The sequence below is a fragment of the Podarcis liolepis genome, assembly GCF_965112155.1.
Source record: "Podarcis liolepis genome assembly, chromosome: 13".
Lineage (NCBI taxonomy): Eukaryota > Metazoa > Chordata > Lepidosauria > Squamata > Lacertidae > Podarcis > Podarcis liolepis.
Genome location: NC_139573.1, coordinates 48686161 through 48711663, shown reverse-complemented (window position 1 = coordinate 48711663; position 25503 = coordinate 48686161). Strand labels below are relative to the sequence as shown.

Genomic DNA, 25503 nt, shown 5'->3' with positions numbered 1-25503 from the left:
CATCCAAGTCTGATAGTCATTTACACCTCCAGCGCTCCCTGCCACGCCCTTGACTCTTAGTGCCCCCTAACACCAGGGGACAGTAATGCCCCCTTTGGAAACCACGGTTTTAACAGCAGGTATCGGGGACAAGGCCTGGTACCCTTCCACAGGCAAAACTATAGTAAGGTTACCAGACGTCCCTGTTTCTTGGGGACAGCCCCTGGATTTACATATCAGTCCCCTGACAAAATCCATCTATTTATCAGGAAGTTGAAAAGCGTCCCCGGATTCATTGGGGGGAAAACTGGTAACCTTAAACTATAGGATTCGTCCTGTCCCCCCACTATGGTCACTTCCTGACTTGAATGAGTCAAAACCCTTGCCCCACAGAAGGAAGAAAGGAAGTTGCCTTGGTCCACCAAGTTCAGGACTGACCGGTGGGATTTCAGAAGGGACCCCGTAGGTGCCAGAGACTCAGCCTGGGACCCCCTGCACCCCTGTCCCCTCATCCATCGCTCCTCTTACCTCCTCCAATGGGCAGCACCCCCATTCGCCTGGGCTTCGCAGGCAGCAGGTGTTCCCATCTGGGCAGGTGTGCTCATCGTCGCACTGGACAACACCGACTACAGGAAGGGGAGGCAGGCACATCGGAATGGGAACCAAGAACGCCCTACCTCAAGGCTGTTTTGGGCGGCCCTTGGCAACATCTGACTCCTCCCTGAACCCCTTCCCACTGTCTTACTGTCTTGCCAAGGCTGGGTAAGTGAGGTGCTGGGCTTTGGGAAGGAGGTGTGGTGTTCTGGCAGAGTCCTAGTAGCGTCCTAACTCCTTTCCAAAGCCTAGTAGTGCTTTCCTAGCTTTAGGGAGGAGGTGAGAGGGCTCTAGGACCCTGCCAGAGCTTTGCACCTCCTTCCTGGAAGGCTGGTGTGTTGCTTAGCTGGTATGGGGAAGGCAGCATGAGGGGTGAGGAGTATCAAGTTTTGGTCTCGCTCCCTTAGGAGCAGAGGAAGCTGCATTATACCGCGCTAGAGCATTGGCCCATCTAGCTGAGGACTGTCTACACTGACTGGGAGTGTCTCGCCACTGTTTCAGACACAGATCTCTCCCAGCCCTAACCTGGGGATGCCAGATTGATAGATACAGTGGTGCCCCGCAAGACGAATGCCTCACAAGACGGAAAACTCGCTAGACGAGTTTTCCGTTTTGGAGGTGCTTCGCAAAACAAATCTATGGGCTTGCTTCGCAAGACGACAATGTCTTGCGAGTTCCTGCGGGTTTTTTTTCCTCCCCCCCTTTTCTAAGCCGCTAATCAGCTGATCCGATCAGCAGATAAGCCGCTAAAAGCCGCTAATAGCGCTAGGCCGCTTATCAGCTGATCCGATCAGCAGATAAGCCGCTAAAAGCCGCTAATAGCGCTAAGTTGCTCATCAGCTGATCCGATCAGCAGATAAGCCGCTAAAAGCCGCTAATAGCGCTAAGTTGCTCATCAGCTGATCCGATCAGCAGATAAGCCGCTAATAGCGCTAATCCACTAATCCTTCAATTGGCTTGCTTCGCAAGACGAGAAAACCCGCTAGACGAAGAGAATCACAGAACGGATTCTTTTCGTCTTGCGAGGCACCACTGTAGACAGATAGGTAGATAGATAGGTAGATAATTTATTACGGTCGGAGACCAGCTTATAAAACACACTTGGGGGTACAGTCACAGAAGGCAAACAAACAATTTTCAAACAAAACAAACAAACAAATAAACAAACAATGCACAACAATAAATTTAAAAACAATGTACAACAATAAACCACCGCAGCGAGCTGACCCAGAGTCACCCATAGAACCGAGTTTGGGGATTTTCTTAATGAATTAGTTCGAGTTGGGAGATGTCTGTGCCTAAGGATCTGTACGCAGAATCTGGTGACCATCCGGGTCGTCTTCTGATCTTTGCCTAACAGGAATAGGTCGAATTTTTGCTTTTCCGAGAGGTCAGCGAGCCTCACCAGTAGGGGATCAATGATCTTAACTACGTGCCTCTTCATAAAAGGGACATCTAGAGAACAAGTGCTCTGGGCTTCCTATCTCACCCAATGAAGAGGCACAAAGTCTCAGTGTATGGGACTTTTTTCAAAGCTCCTTCCAGGACCGGCGAGGGCAGGGTCGAGCTTCTGGTGTGTGTAAAGGCCCTTCTTGCAGGAGATGCCAGAAATTGAACCTGGGACCTTCTGCTTGCAAGACAGATGCTCCTCCAATAAGCAGCAGCCCCTCTCCCAAAGTCTACATCCTGGGCAGCCAACCTGGTACCTTCCTGAAGCAGCTGACCTACACCTCCCAACCACTTCTGACACCACGATGCTAGCTATCCCCATTCGACATAACACATGCAGGCACAGATTTTCGCCTCCCTTGCTGCTTTGCAGAATACCCCCCCCACACACACACCGAGTCCTGCCTCACCTGTTTGGCGGAGGTCCGCAGCGAGGTGCAAGATGGGCCATGACCTCTGCGGGGTCATAGTGCATCGCGAGTGCTCCAGGTCGCACTTGGTGCCCTGTGGGCAGCAGTGAAGGTGGTCGCTGCAGCAGACAGCCTGGCAGGAGGCGAGGAAAGGTTGTGGGCATCAGATCCAGAACGGCACTGCCTGCATCTGCCTAGCTTGGGATGTAGGGTGGGCTGGAGGGCATCAGTTCATGCCAAACATGGCAACCCATGCTTCTGGTTTTAGGGCTGCAACTTTTCCATATCTTGTTGCTATGGGCAGCAAGCCCAGCGGACAAGTGCTAATTTGCAGTAAGGCTTCACGGAAAAGAGGATCAACAGACACCCCAAAGCTCCCCCAAAATGAATCAAGTGTCAAGGTCCTCAGAAGAAGCTGCCCTGGTGGATCTGTGTTGCTGGGAGTGGAGTAAGACTGGGCAATATATCGCCCAAAATCAGTTTGAAGTCCATATCATGATACTGGTTTCATAATTTTTGACCTGGAAATGTATCGCGAATCACTATGTGTGTGTGTGTGTGTATGCTCTGTGCAAAAGTCAAAATGTGGGGGAAACCGTGAAGCCAGCCAATGCCTCTACAACGCTCCATCCATATTTCAGACATTGTGATATATTGGTATATCGCAATGTTCAGCTTGTGATAAATCGCGATGTCGAAAACCAGGCATCGCCCAGCGCTATAGTGGAGTACAAGCCTCAGGGAAGTGCGCAAGTGAAAGAGGGAGGTGATTTCTTGCTTCACCCCCACGGCCAAAATCCAAATTACGGTGGAACTTTGGTTCTTGAACAGCCTAGTTGATGAACAAATTGACTCCGCAACACCTTGGTTTTCGAACAGTTTCAAGAGTCAAACGGACTTCCAGAACGGACTGAGTTCAAGAACCAAGGTTCCACTGTATGTTGGTCAGAAAACAGAGCTGCCACAATTTGAATTTAGCGAGAGCCGCAGGCCTAGCAACACTGGCCCCTTCCACTGAACCCACACAATCCCATCCAGTTGTCTTTCTGAATTTGATACTTACATTGGGTAGGTGGCAGCAGCCATATTGGCCCGTTGGGAGAATGCAGCAGGTGTCTGTATCCGGGCAGCTGGACTGATTACCTGGGCAGAGACTGTTCCGAGGTGAATCTGCAGAGGAGGTTCAGAGACAGGAATTTAAGAGGGTCGGATGCACTGCCTTGTCAGAAGGGGAATGAAGAACTGCTGTACTGAATGGGCAGCAACTCCAGGTCCACCCCATCCTTCACTCCACGTTCCGTACCCAACAGAACCGCTCGCCTGCTCGCTGGGAACTTCTTCTGAAGAGGGTGTTCCCCGGAGGCTGCAAAGCACCGTGCGTGTGGCAGGTCGCAAGTTGTGTTGTGTGGGCAGCAGTGGATCTTGTCTTCACAGCACAATGCCTTGGGAGAGAAAGAGGCGAGGAATGTGACAGCAAGCCCAAAATCCATTATTTCAACTGGTTTTATTTGAATTTTCATGTTGCTGTCAGCTTAGGGGTTCATGGTTCTTTCAATATTGTAAGCCACCCTGATCATGCATCCCAAAGACTGTGCTTTTATTATTGCCTTTTATACCCAAACAAGTTTCTAGTCTAGCATGGATGATGGGAAGTGTAGTCCAATGACCACGGATAGCAGCCACGGGTTTCCCATCCCTGCCTGATTTGATTTGCTGCTTGCTTCACACACGCACCTCAATTACCTGGTCCTATTTCTAAGTTATCTGCTCACAAGTACATCAGCACACACAGTATTTTTCCTTCAAGAAGTACCACCTCAAGCTTCTTAGCAGCTATATTACACAGACTCTTTTGCCAATAGCTTCAGAAAGTTCAAGAGCACTTGTGCCTTTGAGATGTTGAGTTCGTTAATGACTTTCTCTTGAGTTTTTTTTTTTTTACATTTTTAAATATTTAGTTAGTTTTTTTAAGAGGTGTCAAGTTGCATCCCAGCATAATTACTTAAGGAGGAGCTTCGATTCTGAAACACATCCAGCTATAATAATGCATTCAGCTATAATGAAACTCTCACAGATGTGGACTTTGGAGAACCCATTTCTGCTTTTTGCATTCTCTCATGAATTTGCCCCCTGGTTCTTTTTGAGTTTTTCTTTTCTTTTTGCACGACCTGGAGCCGTTCTATAGTGCACCTGCTCTCTTGCTGCATTGCAGAGACTCCTCCCCACCCCCCAGCTAGCCAATGGGTCTTGCTACCCCGTAAGACCCACTCTCCCCTATGGGAATCTTCAGGGATTCAAGCTGCACAGACACTCTTGGTATCAACGGTACAAGGTGTGACCCAGAAGTTGCTCCACAACCTCCTGTTCAATACATGAACTTAAAACCAAGGCAGACCTGGAAGATTTCCTATTCTGTTGTTTAATAACAGCATCAACCAAACTACACTCCCAGTACAACTGCTGAAGTGCAGGAAGTTGGGGCAGGTGACGAGGATTGTATTCTGTGGAGGGGAACCCCATTACGGTAGAAGGGGCACTGCCCCCCAACCTCACTCTTCCAGAGGGCAACTCTGGTTTATCTGCTTTCTCCTCCTCAGTCCCAATGCTGCCTTGCAGAACTCGCCAGAGAGCAAGATGGTGACAGAAGGAGATTGAGTTGGCTTCGCTTGGCGTTGGCTCTGGCGCCACCTGCTGTTGGGCTCCTTGTCTCCTGCCCTACCAGTCCCAAACATGCACCAGCCACCACTGAATTTTGTATGTGTGGAAGGACTGGGACGCAGTTTGGTTCTGCCACTCACATTCCTGGGCTCAGAATTCTTTAATTGTTAAGTGCTGGCCTTTTGCGTCTGGTTCTGGCTGGCAGATCTTTGGGTTCTAAACAATAGCAAAGTAGAACATGGGAGCCTGAAGTCCACCCGCCTCTGATCTCGACCACTATTGTCTACTCTGACAGACAGCAGTAAGTGCTCCGTCATGGTGCTGTGGCACCCGCAAGGTCTCAAGACAACTGCAGGTGCCTTTCAGAAAGCCTCTGCTTTTCCATCAGATTGGCTTTTAGCGGTCAGGAAAAAGGCAAGCTAAAGATTTAATAATTTACGACGGGTTTTCAGATTGTTAGTCACCCAAAGGCTAGACATCAAATCAATTAATACCTTGATTTTTGGGGGGTGGGGGGCACTGTTCTCTGCAGCTTTTGCTTATACTAAGTGTTTTGTGAGTTGCGGAAGCATCTGCAGGGAAAGCACAGAACAGAACACTGGGTGGGGAATCCAGATCTCTCTTCACTTTAAAACCAAGTTCCTAGTCCCTTGGGCTGTACATATATGGTTGAAAGCGCACAAGAAACGTGTTAAAATCTCAGAAGCAAGAAAGGTGGCTGAGTGGGGTGCTAGGCCTTCAGTGTGATTTGCGATTACAAGAAAACAAAAATGACACAAAGTGCTAGCAAGTGAAGAAGAGTGTGTGTGTGTGTGTGTGTGTGTGTGTGTGTGTATATAAAATATTGTATATATTTATATATATATAAACACCCACAAAAGGACAAATTATGCAAATGAAAGATGCTTGTATCATTTATAGACTGAAGAATTAAGCTTCTTTGGCACTGATTTTTATAGGCTAGTGATGCAGAAGGAAGATATCAGGGTGAAATGGCATTGCCAACAGGAACTGTACATTGTAATCGTTGGACATGACAATGTTTGGACTATCCTTGGACTTTACGACAATAAAAACATATAGAAGCTTAACGGTAACATGATTATGTTATTGCCACCAGGAACTGTGCTTTGCAATTTTTTGACATGACGACTACAGTTTTATTATATATAATGTTATGTTACTTTATAGCCAGTTACGTGTGTGTTGTGGTATTCTGAACATGAATTATGTAACGAGGCAATCGTGGTGTGTGTTGAGCTGAGATTCCTGCATTGCAGGGGGTTGGAACAGATGACCTTTGGGGGTCCCAACTCTACAATTCCATCTGCCGGGCCGCCATACCTCGGGCATCGGGCAACACCCCCAGACTCCATCGGGCATCATACAACAAGTAGACTCATTTGGGCATTCCGATTCCCCATCTGGACACTGAACAGCACCGACTCTGGCAGGAAAGGTGGGAGCTAGAAGCCAAAAGCAACAGAAAATCCATGTTAAAAGTAAGTTCTAGCCGATTTTCAAAAAGCATTCAGAGGACGCCACTGGGATAGTTAGATAATTCTTCTTGCCAGGTTTTGCAGTTCATTGTTCCGGCTGTGACCACCCCTCTCTCCTTTCCATCACCCTGCCCCAAGGTACCTTCACTCTTAGAGCAGGATTTCCCGTCAGGACTGCAGCGGGAGCCAAGGGGGCAGCAATAGTGACCGCCAGCACAGGAGATGCCCTGTAAGAGAGGAGGCGAACGTCAGGGGAAAAGACATTCAGCACAAGAGATGGGGGTGGTGATTGCAGGCTCAGAAGGAACCTGCCTTTGCCTGGACCACAGCAGGACGGGTATTTTCTAGGGAGAGGTGTTGCGGACTCAAGTCTGCCCAGGAACTAGACAGGGAGGCATGGCAGCCATGTAGCTGGCTGCAGTCACTCAGTGGGATGCTTCCCTTCCATCCCTTTCCAGGGCTACAGTCAGCTGCCATCCCCTCTTTCTGTGCTCCACAGTGCTCCACAGTGCTCAGGTTAAGCGAAGATCACAAGGTTGATTCAGAAGGTTGGTGGCTCACCTACTCCAAGGAGAGGTTGACTGAAAAATCTTGCAGTCGTGGCTGGGGACAGGAAGAGATTTCGGAGAGGTTTCTGCTGCCTTCACAACTAAAAAGCACCCTACCCACAAACTCTGGCAGATACCTTTTTGAGATACTCAATAGGAAAATCATGTTTCTTCTCCTTTTTAACCACCCAGTTAGGAGCAGAGTACATATGGAAACAGAGATCTATTAAGTGTTAGAACATCTGTTCTGAGATTTATTTCAGCACGGAGCACAAAAGGGAAGAAGGCAGGCTGAGACCACGAGGTGTGGGACACGGAGGCTGAAACTGTCCCTTTCAGCTATCCCGAAACAGTCCTGGAGGAAGACCTGCACCTTGCAGGAACACCCTCCCCTGTTTTCTTCTGTGTCTCACCTCTTTCCAGGGGCAGCAGGCCAAGTCATCGTCCGGAGTACGCAGGCAGGAGTATTCCGCCGGGCACACACGGCCGTCTAAGCACGTAACACCAGAGGGCTCCACCACCTGGTGGAGAGAGTTGTCTTGCGGAGGGAACATGCGCAGGGAGGCAGCTGTGAACTGAAAACAGAAAGAGGAAGTGGGAAAGTGGGGAGCAGAACTGGCCCCGTGCAGATACCCACACAGACCCAAGACCTCCCTGGAAGAAACAGCCGATACAGAGCTGGGGGGGCGGGGAGGTGTCACGTAGCTCAGTCAGTAGGACACGAGACTCTTAATCTCAGGGTTGTGGGTTTGAGCCCCACGGGGGGCAAAAGATTCCAGCATTGCAGGGGGTTGGACCAGATAACTACTGAGGTCCCTTCCAACTCTACGATCCCATGATTCTAGGGTTCTACTCCATGTTAGAAACTCAGATATATAAGTTTGGCGCCAAATGGCTCCTTAAACGAAGGTTGCGGTCACCAATTCGGAACGTCTAGTTGGAAGAGGCCAATATACATGAGAACTGTCCCCTGGGATCAAGTGACTTTTCTTCTTTAAGTTCTCAAAGTTCTTAACCTAAGCTCAAGGTTATCATCTGAACTAGCCAGATGTTTAACTGAGAATCAGTCAGTCAGTCCATTGTTTGAAAAAATGAGACTTTAGAGCCCCAAAATGGCAACTGGACATTCCGTTTTGGCATCTGTGGCCTTGGTTTAAGGAGCCATTTGGTGCCTAGATTATATCTGAGTTTCTAACACTGCCAACAGCCCTGCCTTCCATGAATTTGTCTAAGCTTCTTGTAAAGCCACCCAGGCTGGTGGTGGTCATTACAACCTCATGGGGGCCAGGGGGAGGGAGTTAACTATGCATATATATATGCACAGGTGTACATAGAGGTTCAGGGTTGAATGGACTGGTGGAGCACTGTTCTGTTCTATTCTGATCCTATTCAGGTGTGCTATTGGTGCGCATGTGCCACAGACAGGTAGGGTGAGCCGGAACAGCAAGCTCAGTTCCACTGCCAAGTAAGTGGCAGGGAGCCGTTTTACTTGTGGACTTTGAGCTCCAGCCAGTGTTAGAAAGTGATACAGAAAAGCTAGGAGCCAAACGGCTCCTGGGACCTGGGTTATAGGCGCCAAAACAGAATGTCTACTTGGGGGAGGGGGGGCTGTCGGCAACACTTTTTATTGGCATGAATGAACTTTATTATGGTCTCAGACCAGGATTATTATTTATTATTCTGATAAGCTTGAACTAATAATTCACATAAGGGAGACATTGTTAATAGCACTTTTTTATCAGAAATTGTTAATACATGTTTAATCTGGTGTTTACAATATTGGTACCATAGTTCAGTTTTCAAAACACTCTACTCTTTACTGTTAAACTCCTCGACATATTGTCTATCCTTAACATTTACTTCAAGGCTTCAAAACAGATACATTTCAGTAATCCTTGAGTGCCAGCCAGGCGCAAAAAAAGGGCACCCAGACTTTTTGAGGTGTTTGCAAATGAAGAATCTTTAGGTGCAAAATGAGCCTGGCGCCCTGCTAATTTCGAACCCTGTCTTCAACTCATGGAGAGGGAGAGGGAAATAGTGAAACGGGAGGGTAGAGCTTAGCAAGCTCATTCCTGCTCATAAGTGGGGTGAGGATTTTATTTCTATTAAAAATATAAGCTTTGGGAGTATTTGTTTTTCCTGTTGCGGCTATTTTATGCTTCCTTCCTGTGTTTTAATTTGTATTTATGCATTATACAAACATTTGTGCACCATTCTGGAATCTTTTTGATGTCCAGAAGTACTTTAAGTAAACCACTGTTTAATAAGGGTGCATTTAATGGAAGCAGGGGAACAGCTCTGCCTTTACGAAGTTGGGAGAGGGACAAAGACTTGGCTTTTCACCTACTTGTGGAAGGTGCAAATCTGGTTCTCACCTGAGGCTGGTCACAGCAGGAATATCCATCTTCTCCAGAGAGCTTGCAACAAACGGAGGATCCCTTGCAGCTATGGCCATCGGGGCACTGCAGAGAAGAAGCTGACCCTCCGAGCACCAGGCATACAAACAGCTGTACCCACCGCATCTTCGCCAAGAACCTGAAAAGAGAAAGATGGAGAAAAGGACAGGTGTTGATTAATTACAGGCAAGTCAATGTCTTCCAGCAGTCATGAAATTAAAAGATGCCTGCTTCTTGGAAGAAAAGCCATGACAAACCTAGACAGCATCTTAAAAAGCAGAAACATCACCTTGCCAACAAATGTCCGTATAGTTAAAGCTATGGTTTTCCCAGTAGTGATGTATGGAAGTGAGAGCTGGACCATAAAGAAGGCTGATCGCCAAAGAATTGATGCTTTTGAATTATGGTGCTGGAGGAGACTCTTGAGAGGCCCATGGACGGCAAGAAGATCAAACCTATCCATTCTCAGGGAAATCACTAGAAGGACAGATCCTGAAGCTGAGGCTCCAATACTTTGGCCACCTCATGAGAAGAGAAGACTCCCTGGAAAAGACCCTGATGCTGGGAAAGATGGAGGGCACAAGGAGAAGGGGACGACAGAGGACAAGATGGTTGGATAGTGTTCTTGAAGCTACCAGCATGAGTTTGACCAACCTGCGGGAGACAGCGGAAGAGAGGAATGCCTGGCGTGCTCTGGTCCAGGGGGTCACGAAGAGTCGGACACGACTAAACGACTAAACAACAACCCACTGCGAAATATAACCAGGCCTTTGGCCTTTAACTATCTGTGGCTTTTTAGAAGTGGGCGGGATGTTTCTAATGTATTCCTCTTTCCTCTTGGTTTTAATGTATCTATGGGGGATTACTGTCTGTTTGGTTGTAGGTTGTTTTGGTGAGAAAGCAGGTCGGCAATAAATCACACGGCGTCAGTGACGTTAACTCTTTATTCAAGGAAACAAGGTGGACTCAGGAGGCCAGGCCTAGTGGGCAGAGTGACTCGTCCTGGTAGATCTTGCCCCTGTGAGGCAGTTGTGGGGAGTCTGAAGGTCCCTCTGCCTTCCCACTGTTGCCTAAGTCTCCTCCCCTGGATCCAAGCAATCGAAGGCTCCTTCATCTTGCATGTCCTTGCTTCTCCCTCTTCATACCATGTTGGTATTAAAGGGTTAAGAAGCTCTAGTCAAGACGCTCTAATCACTGAGCAGCTGGAGGTCGTTAAGCTTCCTGGAATGTAAGTTTGTATAAATAGTCAACTCACTCGTGTGTTTGCCCCTTCCCCCTTTTTTTTCTTTTGGGGTGTGTTTGCTGAAATGTGTGATTCTTCACCAGGGTTTTTTGTTTTTGTGTAAATAAACCTTTTATTTGAGTTCCAAACCGCTTGCTCCAAGATTCCTTTATTGAAAAGATGCTGACTCTCCAGCCCTTCTTGAGCCGCTGTGCGAAAAGCTCTGCTGTAATGGGACATTGTGGCATCGGAAGCGCACTGGACATTTGATTAGCATTAAACTAATTAAAGTTTAATGGGACACTCTTCTGGTCCTGGGAGACCAGGGAGGAGGGGAGGTGGTCCCAGCAGGAAGGGGGACGAAAACAACAACAGCCCAGCTTTCTCACCAGCCTGACTTATCTCTGCCTCTTGCCCTCCATTGCTTCAGCTTCTGCTCCAAGTCTGGACTTCTCTCTGCCACAGACTCCCCCCGCTTCCTAAACCCTGTTGTCTCTTCAGCTTCCAACACCTCCTCCTCCCAGTCTTCTCCTTCTTACCACTCATGGTCATTCCACCACTCTGAGCCTTCTTCCCCTGGGGGAAGTCCATGATATCTGGGTTGCCTGGGCAAGATAAGGTCACTGACAAATTTAATTAACAATAATAATAATTAAAAAATGCCAAGAAGCAAACCCAAGCATAAATGAGAACATGTGCATCAAAATCATGACCCAGAACTCTGACCTACTGGAGTATCACATGACTCAGCTGGGTCATCAGCTGACTTAACTGACCCTCGTGTGACTCAGGCATTTTGTACATCATGTGAGCAAGCTCTGGGTGTGAACAGAGCCGGTAAAGGGAAGTTCTAGTCAACGTTGCATTGGGCCATAGAGTTGCCGGCTGCAGGCTAGAAGGAAAGGCCTGGATGGTTGTCACTGAGCTCCTACCGCTGCCCAAGAAGTCTTCAAAGCAAGCAAGGCCAACCCTACCATTAGGCAGAATGAGGTGATGACCTCAGACAGCAGATACCGAGGGGCAGGGGGCAGCGATGAGGTGTTGGGAGCAGGGTGGATAAAAAAATCAATGATTTTTTAAAAATAAAATGCTTTTGGAGGAAAAACCTTTCTAAAGATAGTTTTCTATTTAAGTTACATTATAGTCCAAAGGCTATTCATCAGGAAATAGGGATTTGTTTTAAGTTTTTCATGTGCTAAAAGTCAGTCTAATTTTTAAAAAATTAACAAACATGGACACATATGCTATAATGTTATTGTTTTAGTTCAATAAATTGTTATTAAGGAAATTATTATTTTTCTCCTTCCAATAAAGTACAGCAGAAAAGTTGTCCAAATATAAACACTTAACTTATTAAACCTCACAATAATTTCATAATTATCTATGTATTTCTAATAGTGTAACCAAATCAGTAACTTTTGATATAACTGCAAAAACTACTCTGAAAATTTATTATTCCAAAAATGAAACCTTTATCTGGTTGTAAATATTAAGATTATAACAGCAAGAATGAGTCTTTCTGTAAAAAGATGGTTTAAACCAAGTCTTACTGACTAGTGCTTTAAATTGTGATTTAAATCAATTTAATTTAAATCAAATCCACCCTGGTTGGGAGTACAGAGCTGTGTGTACCCCATGGCCAGCGCTGTACCTCCTGAGCTAGCTGAGTGCCCTCAGGTGAGAAGCAGGATTTTGCTCCATTCCAGTGTTGAGGTAACTACCAGTCCAGCTACCTACTGCACACAGATTAAATTTATTACATTTATATCCCACCAAGGAAGGGACGCGGGTGGCGCTGTGGGTTAAACCACAGAGCCTAGGACTTGCCGATCAGAAGGTCGGCGGTTCGAATCCCCGTGATGGGGTGAGCTCCCATTGCTTGGTCCCTGCTCCTGCCAACCTAGCAGCTCGAAAGCACGTCAAAGTGCAAGTAGATAAATAGGTACCGCTCCGGCGGGAAGGTAAACGGCGTTTCCATGCGCTGCTCTGGTTCGCCAGAAGTGGCTTAGTCATGCTGGCCACATGACCCGCAAGCTGTACGCCGGCTCCCTCAGCCAATAAAGCCAGATGAGCGCCGCAACCCCCGAGTGAGCCACGACTGGACCTAATGGTCAGGGGTCCCTTTACCTTATCGCACTAAGGAGCTCAAGGTGGCCTACATGGTCTCCCCACTTTACCACCACAACAACCCTGAGAGGTAGGTTGGCTGAGAAAGAGTGACTGGCCCAAGGTCACCCGATGAGCTTCATGGCCGAGTGTGGATCTGAACCCGGGTCTCCCGGGCCCAAGTCCAACAGTCTGACCACTACGCCACACTGGAATGGCGCAGGGCATGGGGATGTCTGCTTACCCTTCACCTCAGGCAGCAAAATACATTGGGCTAGACCAGTTGCCACAACTACCACCAGGCCTAGCATCAGAAAATATGAATCCCGTCCCCAGTCCCTCTTCAGAAAAAGCATTGCTATGTTGCTGTTTTAATTTAAAAACAAAATAAAAAACTTTGTACAGTGGTGCCTCGCAAGACGAAATTAATTCGTTCCGCAAGTTTTTTCTTCTTGCGAGTTTTTCGTCTTGCGAAGCATGGTTTCCCATAGGAATGCATTGAAAATCAATTAATGCGTTCCTATGGAGACCGCCTTCAGACCAGGTCCAGGGACAGTCTGTCCCCAGACCTCTTCTGAAGGCTGGCGGGGGGAGAAGGACTTTTCTCCCCACCGCCAGCCTTCAGAACAGCCTTCTGAAGGCTGGCGGTGGGAAGAAAAGCCCTTCTCCCGCCGCCAGCCTTCAGAAGAGTTCCCGGAGGGCTGCCTAGGCTGCGGATTATCCGCAGCCTGCTGCCCGGTGCGAGGCAGACATCTGCAGCTTGGGGTGCCCTGCAGGACTTCCCCGCAGGGCTCTGCAAGCTGCGGATAGCAGCCTGCTGCCCCGCACGAGGGGCGCTCTTTAGCAGAGCGCCCCTCGCGCGGGGCAGACATTCACAGCTTGGGGAGCCCTGCAGGACTTCCCCGCAGGGCTCTCCAAGCTGCGGATAGCAGCCTGCTGCCCCGCACGAGGGGCGCTCTTAAGCAGAGCGCCCCTCGCGCGGGGCAGACACCTGCAGCTTGGGGAGCCCTGCAGGACTTCCCCGCAGGGCTCTCCAAGCTGCGGATAGCAGCCTGCTGCCCCGCACGAGGGGCGCTCTTAAGCAGAGCGCCCCTCGCGCGGGGCAGACATTCGCAGCTTGGGGAGCCCTGCAGGACTTCCCCGCAGGGCTCTGCAAGCTGCGGATAGCAGCCTGCTGCCCCGCACGAGGGGCGCTCTTAAGCAGAGCGCCCCTCGCGTGGGGCAGACATTCGCAGCTTGGGGAGCCCTGCAGGACTTCCCCGCAGGGCTCTGCAAGCTGCGGATAGCAGCCTGCTGCCCCGCACGAGGGGCGCTCTTTAGCAGAGCGCCCCTCGCGTGGGGCAGACATTCGCAGCTTGGGGAGCCCTGCAGGACTTCCCCGCAGGGCTCTGCAAGCTGCGGATAGCAGCCTGCTGCCCCGCACGAGGGGCGCTCTTTAGCAGAGCGCCCCTCGCGCGGGTCAGACATTCACAGCTTGGGGAGCCCTGCAGGACTTCCCCGCAGGGCTCTGCAAGCTGCGGATAGGGGTAGCAGGCTGCTATCCGCAAGCTGCGGATAGGGGCAGCAGGCTGCTATCTGCAGCTTGGAGAGCCCTGCGGGGAAGTCCTGCAGGGCTCCCCAAGCTGCGAATGTCTGCCCCACGCGAAGGGCGCTCTGCTTAACAGCGCCCCTTGTGCGGGGCAGCAGGCTGCTATCCGCAGCTTGGAGAGACCTGCGGGGAACTCCTGCAGGGCTCCCCAAGCTGCGAATGTCTGCCCCACGCGAGGGGCGCTCTGCTTAAGAGCGCCCCTTGCGCGGGGCAGGATCCTGCTATCCGCAGCCTAGGCAGCCCTCCGGGAACTCTTCTGAAGGCTGGCGGGGGAGAAGGGCTTTTCTTCCCACCGCCAGCCTTCAGAAAAGCCTTCTGAATGTTGGCGGTGGGGAGGAAAACCTTCCTCCCACCGCAAGTCTTCAAAACAGGTCCGGGAACAGAGGAGAAGCGCTGTGCGCCTTCCCCTCTGTTCCCGGACCTGTCCTGAAGGCTTGCGGTGGGAGGAGGGCTTTCCTCCCCACCGCCAACATTCAGAATGCTGTTCTGAATGTTGGCGGTGGGGAGGAAAAACCCTCCTCCCACGCAAGTCCCGGGAACAGAGGCGAAGCGCTGCGCGCCTTCTCCTCTGTTCCCGGACCTCCCACCACAAGCCTTCAGGACAGGTCTGGGAACAGAGGAGAAGGTGCGCTGCGCTTCCCCGCTGTCCCAGGAGATTTCCCTATGGGCTTTCGTCTTGCGAAGCAAGCCCATAGGGAAATTCGTCCTGCGAAGCCTCTAAAAATCGGAAAACCCTTTCGTCTTGCGGGTTTTTCGTTTAGCGAGGCATTCGTCTTGCGGGGTACCACTGTATTTTATAGGTAAAGGGACCCCTGACCATTAGGTCCAGTCGTGACCGACTCTGGGGTGGCGGCGCTCATCTCGCTTTACTGGCCGAGGGAGCCATTTTTTTTAATTCTGCATTTGCAGTCCAACCCTGAGGGGATCCTTGGCTGAGAGGTAGCATGACTGCAGGGAGTTAGACTAGATGAACCTTGGGGTCCCTTCCAAACTTTAGAATTCTATGACACAATATGCAATAGCTACCCATACTGAGTTTTAAAAAGGCTCTGCCTGCCTGAAGCAAGTGCCTCTTGTAAAGCTGGCCAGGTTAGGGGGCTTGGGGGTGGGTGCGCAGGTGGGTCTGCTGCTGCCCTGTTCTGCAGCATGTCCTCATCACTTTATTGCCAAAATAAAGTCCAAAATAGAGCCAAATTGGCAGCCGCAATCAGGAACTGAAATTTATGTGTCCCTGCAACCGAAATGGAAACTTTTGGTCTGCAGCTTCTGTGACTGACTGACTGACACACACACACACACACACACAGAGAGAGAGAGAGAGAGAGAGAGAGAGAGAGAGAGAGTTGAAACGAAACTTTCATGAAACGAAACTTTCATGAAACGAAACTTTCAGGGAGGAAGGAAAGGAGGAAGAACAAGCAGATTCCATAAAATGCATGAGCTAGAGAGAGAGAGCAAGGCGCTAATTTCCAAGTTAGAAAGCACAGCATCTGAATTGACATGGGTTTCACCTGAACTTAAGCCTGCTCTGCACTCCAGTTCCAAAGTCAACTTCTACCCTTTCCAGCCTATAAAATGAACTTAGCCGCCAGGAATACAAAATCACAGTCCCCCCCTCTATCCTCTGATTCACCTGATGCCAGCTTCATTTACCCACAAAAAGCAGTTAACCGCAATAAAGCAGGAAGACCATTCCTTTCTCCAGAATCAGTAGTTTAGGAATTGTAGAATTAGGTGTTAAGTCTGCGATTTACAGATCTAAAGATTTCTCAGATCAGCTTGCTAGCAGGAGGAGTCAATTAGCCAAAGGGTACTGTACTTTGCTAAACCTGAGGACAGCTAGTATCTAAAGTGTGCACAATGCAAGACTGTAGATTTGAGCAACAGCGGCTTGGGAGAAATATGCACTTTAATCTGGAGTAGCCAGTCAAGACCAGCTAAGCTTCATATTCATCATCATGGTGGGACACCCCAATCTCTTGGCTTCAGAAACCTGATGGGGTTTGCAAGAGAAGCCTGGTTTCTTCAGCAGTTGCTCCATAAAGGAGTCACGGTGTAAGTATAGGAGTCGTAACTCCCATCAGCCAAGTTCCACAACGGCTGGAGGTGTAGGGTTTTCCCCTCTGTCCCAGCTATAGAGGAACAGAAAGGATGAGAGAAAGAGAACAACACGTTCATTCAGAACCAGCTGACCTTGACGAGGCTGAACCTAGTTCCTTCTTTGCAATGATTAGTTCCCCAATTCATCTGCAGGTGTTGATGAATGGTTTTAAGTGCATGTTCATCATGTGGCACCCTGAAACAGGGTAATCAAAATCAAATATCCACATCATGTGAAAACCGTCCTCTGTGAATGCCTGTGCAAAAATCTTTTTGTCCACCTGCAAGAACCTTGCAACCGTGGCGCAGGCCCTCCTTCCCCAATCTATTCCACCCACGTTATAACGACAAATTAAAGCGGTTGGGATGCCGCACTTCCAAACAGCCACTGGAAAGAGGCAGATTGCTTGGATAACATGAGGCCCAGGGATGGGGCAGTGATGGCGCAGTGGTCTAAACCACTGAGCCTCTTGGGCTTGCCGATCGGAAGGTCAGTGGTTCGAATCCACTCAACGGTTGTGAGCTTCCGTTGCTCTGTCCTAGCTTATGCCAACCTAGCAGTTCGAAAGCACACCAGTGCAAGTAGACACATAGGTACTGCTGTGGTGGGAAGGCAAACAGTGTTTCCATGAGCTCCGGTTTCCGTCACGATGTTCAGTTGCGCCAGAAACGGTTTAGTCATGCTGGCCACATGACCCGGAAAGCTGTCTGTGGACAAACGCCGGCTCCCTTGGCCTGAAAGCAAGATGAGTGTTGCAACCCCAGAGTCGCCTTTGACTGGACCTAACCGTCCAGGGGTCCCTTACCTTTTAAAGGTAAAGGTACCCCTGCCCGTACGGGCCAGTCTTGACAGACTCTACGGTTGCGCGCTCATCTCACTCTAGAAGCCGGGAGCCAGCGCTGTCCGCAGACACTTCCAGGTCACGTGGCCAGTGTGACGAAGCTGCTCTGGCGAGCCAGAGCCGCACACGGAAACACCGTTTACCTTCCCGCTAGTAAGCGGTCCCTATTTATCTACTTGCACCCGGGGGTGCTTTCGAACTGCTAGGTTGGCAGGCGCTGGGACCGAGCAACGGGAGCGCACCCCACTGCGGGGATTCGAACCGCCGACCATGCGATCGGCAAGTCTTAGGCGCTGAGGTTTTACCCACAGCGCCACCCACGTCCCCCCTTACCTTTTATGTGCAAATAAATATGAGCAGGAGCGGGCAGGTCAGATCTTTCTCAAAAAGATGTCCCGTCGATCTGACTTGTACTGTTTTTTTTTGGCCACCACACACTCACAGAATCAGACCCTGAAAAAGAATCAGACCCTGTGGAAACCTGTGGCAGTGCTGGTGTGCAGTTGAAAAATGGGAGGAAATTCAGGCATACACATGGCTTGTTGACCTGCACCACTGTGAACAGACACACTTCCTCCTGCTATATAGTCCTAGGCTTCTCTTACAAAGCACAGAGAGCTGGTGCTCCTAAATATTACCAGGAAACAGTAAAGAAACAGCCCTCCTTCCCGAACCTGATATCCCTCTTTCTCCTGTCTGCCCCCCCCCCAACAAGCAAAAAGCCAATCCCTTGTGGAGCCAAACTTCTTTACGTCTCAGAAATCACAACAGAAAGATGATCCAGCTGGAGTACAGATCTACACAAACTGCAGAAGCTATGTGCAGGCAATGTGATCTCGCAAGACATGTCGAAGCAATGTACACGGTTGGATCAAATATCTGTTTGTTTTATGTGTTGCTTTTTCCACCAAATCCCTTGTTCTCTAGATACTCACAACTCTTGTTGAGTAAACTTGTCTCCGTGTCTAAAAAGCGGGTGATCAAGAAATGGCAAAGTGGGAGATTCTCTTGTGGGCCAATTTATTATGCCAACACCTTCAGATCACCAAGGTTGTTCTAAAAATTGATTCTCTCTTCTTTTTTTAATTATACCCCATGAAGGGTGTCAAAGCAGTCGTGCTCAAAGTGAAGGCACTGCAGTCCCTATTCACAGTTGAAGCCAGGGGACATATTCATAAGTAATAATTGTTTCAATTAAAAGGCATGGTAGTATACCCTTAAATTAGGCATACCAAGCCCCCATTAGGTCTTAACACTGTACAGAATGTCAGTAGCTAAGCGACATCATTTCTCTTTCATAGCAAAATGATTTTTTGCCACTTAGCACATTGCGTTTCTGGGGCTCTTACAGGAAAGACTTGGAAAATGAAAGAGAAACTCAGACAGACATTTTTACTGCCGTTATCTTGCCAAGCCAGGAAAAGTTCAGGCACCCCCAGCTATGTAGCTCCTTTAAGATAGTGCCAGGACCATAATAGTTCCAAGGTTGGCCTCTCCCCATATGAACCAACACAGACCTTGAGATCATCACCTGAGGCCCTTATTTGTGTGCCTCGTCCACACAAGGTCCGGAGATTGTCTCCACATTTGTGAAAGCTCGCCTGGCGCCATCATTAGATATTTTTAGGTGCCAGGCAAAAACTTTCCTCCATAACTGGGCCTTTAACCACCTGTGGCCTTTTAGAAGTGGGTGGGATGCTTTCAATGTATTTATTTCCCCCCTTGGTTTTAATAAGGGATGTAGGTGGCGCTGTGGGTTAAACCACAGAGCCTAGGACTTGCCGATCAGAAGGTTGGCGGTTCAAATCCCCGCAACAGGGTGAGCTCCCGTTGCTCGGTCCCTGCTCCTGCCAACCTAGCAGTTCGAAAGTACGTCAAAGTGCAAGTAGATAAATAGGTACCGCTCCAGCTGGAAGGTAAACGGTGTTTCCGTGCGCTGCTCTGATTTGCCAGAAGCGGCTTAGTCATGCTGGCCACATGACCCGGAAGCTGTACGCTGGCTCCCTCGGCCAATAAAGCGAGATGAGCGCCGCAACCCCAGAGTCAGCCACAACTGGACCTAATGGTCAGGGGTCCCTTTACCTTGGTTTTAATGAATCTATTTGGAATCCCACCCCAACATCTATTTGGTTTTAAGTCACTTTGAGTTGCCCTGGGCAAGATAAAGTGACTAAGAAATTAAATAAATGAGCCAAAGTGCCGTGGGAAAACCAGATCATGCCTTGTTACAATCACTCCTAAGTATTGGAACGTTACACATAAGAAACATGTATCATGCAGGTACACTGAGCCAAGAAGTTCGGATTGGCTGCAGCTCATTCATTTTTGCCTCGTTCTTCAACCCCAAAGCATTCCTGGCTAACAGGACTAAGTATGACAACTACTCATCTCCCCCAAGATTTATAAAACAACAGAACAGTAAAAAGAAAAAAAGAAAAAAGTTAACTCTAGAGCCAGCCGGGACTTAAGTGAACAACATCCAAAAAAATCCTGGGCAAACAAAAAGGTCTCCACCTGGAGCCAAAGAGATGACAAAGTCCAAGTTTTATCCCTGAGAAGGTGAGCAAAAGGACTGAAAAAAGAGCAATTGCAGACCCTCCCCTACCTTGCCTCCGCCAGCAGGGAGACCTAGTACAGATAAGGTGGGCCTCTGGGGAAGATCTCAACAACTGGGCATATCCATGCAGAAGGAAATGGTCTTTAAAGTCTGCTGACTCCAAGCCAAAGAAGGTTTAAGCAGTGTTAAGCATTAGCCAAGAGCATTTTGCTCCTGGCTTTCGACCACTTGCGACCAGGCTCCAGGAAGACGTCTACCGTCTCCATCATCTGGAGGTGCCTGTCTGGAGATCATTGGATCTGGACTGTTTCCACAACACATCCTGTAGAATTCTATCAGTTATATTTTACCTGCACAAGGGGAATGAATTTCTGGAACCTGCCTGAGCAGGAGCTGTCGCCTTTGAGAAAAAAAGGTCGCAATATATGTGGACTTTTCTAAGTTTTCAAAGCTCTTAACCTAGCTCATGGTTGCTATCTGAACTAGCCTGGTGTTTAATTGAGAATCAATCACAGTTCAGTCCATCGTTTGAAAAAAATAAGACTTTAGAGTCACCCTACTGCAAAATGGGGGACACGGGTGGCACTGTGGGTTAAACTACAGAGCCTAGGACTTGCCAATCAGAAGGTCGGCGGTTCGAATCCCCACGATGGGGTGAGCTCCCGTTGCTCGGTCCCTGCTCCTGCCAACCTAGCAGTCCAAAAGCACATCAAAGTGCAAGTAGATAAATAGGTACCGCTCCGGCGGGAAGGTAAACGGTGTTTCTGTGCGCTGCTCTGGTTCGCCAGAAGCAGCTTAGTCATGCTGGCCACATGACCCGGAAGCTGCACTCCGGCTCCCTTGGCCAATAAAGCGAGATGAGTGCCGCAACCCCAGAGTCGGTTTAAGGAGTTTCTAACACTGGTTCAAAGTCTCTAACACTGGTTTAAAAGTGTCAGGATTAGCACCAGGTAGCAAACACCATGCTTCACCCAGTACCATACATGAACAGCCCCCCTCTCTCTCTGGCAGACCTCCAGATATTTTGAAATACAGCTTAGCTTCTCAACATCTGAAGGGCACCGGGTTGGGGAAAGCTGCCCTGGAGGAACCCAAGCAGCCACAGCCAAGCCAGTACTACAGAAAAGTTAGGGGGTGTAGTAACTGTTTGTGCATATTCCGCTGCAATGGCACAGTCACCTTTTCCACAAAAATCCCAGGGCATTGTGAGTTTGCCTGCGATGAGTGTGAGACCACTATCCATCCAGCAACCATTATTCTCTCTCTGCAAAAACAGACTCCATGTGAGAAAACAAACAGGTTTCCCCTTAGAAGCACACAGGAAGCTCCTCATTTAGCCAAATGCTGCCTACACCAAGCGACAGCAGCTTTCCAGGAGTTCACAACAGGCATCTCCCTGCCAGAGCTGGGGATTCAACCTGGAACCTTCTGCATGCAAAACTGAAGACCGATGCCAGACTGCAATGCTCTGGCCTTGCCCTGTCTGCTTGAGATCTCAGCACAGGCACACCTACAGAACAAGAGGCGAAACGCAGAACTCACAATGATCCAAACTCTGTAAGCAGGCAACACACGTTGACTTCAACCAGAAGAGAGCACACACACTGATTTTTGGGTTCAGTTTGTGAGGAAGTAAAAACCGAGTTGCGAAAAGGAAGTGCAACATAGTCTCTTGTACAATAACCACAAGAAGCCATGAACAGAGACAGGACAGCGACCTTCAGGGCGTAGGTTTTGAGGTATATAGAATCACAGAATTGTAGAGTTGGACGGGATCCCCGAGGGTCATCTAGTCCAACCCTCTATAACGCAGGAATAATGTGTGGGGGGTTTTCAACAGCTGCACAGAAAAGGCCACTCTAGCCCAGCTCTACAGAGCACAGTGCAGCTGTTTTGAACCACTATGAGTGTAAGAACCAGGCCTAGCAACCAGCCCCACCTGACACAGCTCAGAATGATTGCTGCTGTTACTTATTTAGCAGAAAAAAAACCATCCTTTGCGGCTGACCCCTGGCTTTTAAAGCCGTTGTCAGAGCTGACAGTGCAGGACTTAATTATCGAACAGCACTTGGCACTGAAGCGAAGATCCCAGGGTCAAATCCTGACTGTGTTTTTTATTATTGTTTATTACATTTTCTATACTGCTCGTCACCCGAGGATCACAGGGCGGTTTACAATAGAAAAACACAAAAATACATTTGGTAACGTAGTAACAAACCAAGCCTAATTCCACCCAGTTTAAAAGCCCATAGACTCTCTAATTAGCCAGAGGCCTGGGAGAAGAGGAATGTTTCTTCCTGGAGCCTAAATATATGTAATGAGGGCACCTGGTGAGCTTCTCTGCAATATATATTGCAAGGCGAGGAAGGCGGCGCACGACAGAGAGAAATGGTCAGTTTCCTATTAATCTGGGGGGAGGTGAAAGGAAAGGGAAAAAGAGAGAGGGGACAACGATGTTAAAAACGCAAAGGAGTTTGCACTGAGCCTAGTATTCCGTCTTCAACAGGGGTCAGCCTGACTGCTCTCAGGAAGCAATGCTGAAACAGCCAGCTCTCCCTTCCTGTATACTCACTCCCCAACCTCTTGCATGCGCAGCTGACAATAACCCTGGGGTGGGGACCCTTCTGCTGTTGCAGCACGATCCCCCAAGGCACCGGGGGCTTTCCAAATCAACTCACCCTTTGCACCAGCTTCGCCCCGCAATAAGACTGGCGCGGCAGGACCTTCGCTAGCCGGTTCCTTCCAGCCTCAAAAGCAAAACCCCGGGTGCAAGGCCACGCCTCCGGCTCTCCACGGAATTGGCCGAGCCGCTGTCCCTGCAATCTGTTTGGCCGCTTTTCCTTCCTTTCCCCCTTTTTGGTTGGCTGCTTTGCTATCGCGGGCCTTGCCCTCCCCCCCGCCCCGCAGGTTGGGAGGCAGTCATATGATCTGTTGCTTAAGTCCATTTGCAAAACGCGCACATGACCCCGGCAGTTCGAATGCGCTTTGTTGCGCACGTGACGAGGCAGGGAAGGGAAGGTGTGGCTTTTTAAAAAAATATATTTTTTAATTTCATTTTTGCAGGCTGAACACCGGCTCAGGCTCGCCGGAACTTCTGGTTTTCCACGCCGGGGCTCAGCCCCGGAAGTGGTAACGAAGAAAGAGTGCCTCTGAGAGCGTGCCGATTGCTGCCCTGCTTTCCCATCTGGTTGATGTCTGTATGGCATATGCACAACGGCCGCGTTACTGCCGTGAAACACGTGTGAATTAGTCTTTAGGATCATAAAAAGATTGGGCCTCACTAGGTCTTCCTAAGAGACTCTTTAATCGTGCATACTGTTTGCAGTACATTGTTAACAGTGGTGTAATTCATGTTCTATCATGCACAGGCGTTATAGCAAGCTGCATTGGCAAGTTTTACACACTACTGACTGAATAAGACGCCGTTTCAAAAGTATTACTTGTAGGGAAGAGCTCTGGATCCTCGCACAAGAATCCAGATTAATGAAACACCCTTTGGACAATTATTAGGCAATTCCCTAATTCAATTTTCAAGCGAACATTGGAAGGCTATTCCCATCCCTGGGGTTCATCTGCTCCGCAGATCTTTAAATATATTCCTGGCAGGTTTTGGGGGCAAACTAATTTTTTGCTCCCTTTTCCTGTTATTTTCCTTGCTTCTAACAAAGAACTTCTGAATTCGCCATTTAAAGTCAATAGGTGGGCGCGCAACTGCAGGACCTCTAGAGGGCGCGTGAAGACGCTGCTTCACTCAGATTCCTATAGTCGGGCTACATCAGCAGCGTGTTCCCGTTAGCATGCAGAGGTTTTTCACATCAACCTGCACCCTTAACAAGAGTTATCGACGGTATTCTGGGCTAGCAGTCGCCTTCTCCCTGACCCCTGCTAAAGTTCTGCGCGGAGGGGATTTGTATTTTATTTTATTGCAATGTACTATGGTGGAGCAATCCATCTCGTGGATCCCCTACTCCTGCAGGAGTCACAGCTTAGCTGAGTTGGATATAGCTTATTTTTATTTTGAGAAGGGCAGAAAGAGCATCAGTAAACTGCCCCAGTCCCAGACTGTACTGCATTTTTTAATTATGTTAGGAATTAGCACCCTTCTCTTCCACATGAGGGTTTAGCCCTAAAATGACTAAACAGTGAAGTCCATGGGATAATGTTAAAATTAGAAAGTAGGCATGGATGAGAGAGTTCTATCTGAATTTCCTTTTTGCTTAGTTTAGGCTCTTTACCCCTACAGATCTGGCTATTATTGCAAGCAGTTCTGTGCCTTTGTGAAGCTTGGTGTTTTATGCAACTTTAAGTGGGTGCAGTTAGAGGACGAAGAGATTGCAGTTTACCTTGCAAATAATTTTAAAAGGGGGAAATGCTGTAAAGGGGTTCTGAGTCAATGTCATTTCTGAACAGCTCAGAGTAGCTTTCATGCCCATTTTGAGAGTGCATTTTGTGGGTGATTCCCCCCTTTTAATGACTCTTTGCATGCTGTGCTTTATGATTGTATAATTAGGGAATGAGCAATAAATGAGCTATCCTTCCATCGGCCCAGCTCCCCAATGTGCTTAGCCTTCTGGCTGGGGGTACCAGGTCTCTGGAGCACCATAGCACATCTCAATGTCTGGGTAGATAATTCCCATGTTTTCATTTATAAGCCTTTTTTAAATCTCCACAGGGATGGCAGTGAGAGCTACCCAGAGAAATCAACAGAGAATTCCAGCTGCAGTCAATTACCAGGATGTCCACACTACAACAAAATGTAGCAGTAGAGAGGGGAGGAGGTGCTTTCTCTAACTTCAGTCTTATTTTGTGGGCATTTTTTAAACCCAACTCATTGAAACCCTTAATCCGCTTGGACTACTGCAATGCGCTCTACGTGGGGCTACCTTTGAAGGTGACTCAGAAACTACAGCTAATCCTGAATGTGGCTGCCAGATGGGTGACTGGAAGCGGCCCCCGGGACCATATAACACCAGTCCTGAAAGACCTACATTGGCTCATTTCCGAGCACAATTCCAAGGGTTGGTGCTGACCTTTAAAGCCCTAAACGGCCTCAGCCCAGTATACCTGAAGGAGCGTTTCCACCCTCATCGTTCAGCCCGGACACTGAGGTCCAGGTCCGAGGGCCTTCTGGCGGTTCCCTCACTGCAAGAAGTGAAGCTTCAGGGAACCAGGCAGAGGGCCTTTTTGGTAGTCATGCCTGCCCTGTGGAATGCAATCCCATCAGATGTCAAGGAAACAAACAACTATCTGACTACACAAGACTCCTGAAGGCAGCCCTGTATATGGAAGTTTTAAATGTTTGATGTCTTAATTTATTGGAAGTCGCCCAGAGTGGCTGGAGTAAGCCACTCAGATGGGCAGAATACTACTACTACTACTTATATCTATATACTGTTATGGACATCTCTCAATTCCACCCTGGAAGGCAGCGGTTGGGGGAAATCTGCAGAAACCAGAAACTGACCCAAGTAAAATCTCAGCATTAATATAATCTCCCAGCAATCAGATGCAGCAGGCAGAACCTGGAATGGCGTGTGTGTGTGTCTGGCAGATCA

General features: G+C 48.8%; 1 protein-coding gene across 3 annotated transcripts in view; it reads right to left on the bottom strand.

Moving 5' to 3' along the window:
- GRN (granulin precursor) overlaps positions 1–25503 on the bottom strand; it is a 35928-nt gene that overhangs the window by 9019 nt on the left and 1406 nt on the right. The window contains exons 1-9 of one of the 3 annotated variants that reach the window (XM_083470523.1): positions 22627–22953; positions 9513–9672; positions 7551–7712; positions 6732–6816; positions 6435–6556; positions 3736–3874; positions 3496–3602; positions 2433–2565; positions 508–605 (exon numbers count right to left, since the gene is read on the bottom strand). In XM_083470523.1, the coding sequence (XP_083326649.1) occupies positions 508–605; positions 2433–2565; positions 3496–3602; positions 3736–3874; positions 6435–6556; positions 6732–6816; positions 7551–7712; positions 9513–9659 (993 nt within the window). In that variant the 5' untranslated portion in view covers positions 9660–9672; positions 22627–22953. Of the gene's footprint in view, positions 1–507; positions 606–2432; positions 2566–3495; positions 3603–3735; positions 3875–6434; positions 6557–6731; positions 6817–7550; positions 7713–9512; positions 9673–21490; positions 21661–22626; positions 22954–25503 lie in introns of those variants that run through there. The other 2 variants (XM_083470522.1, XM_083470524.1) reach the window with 2 other exon arrangements.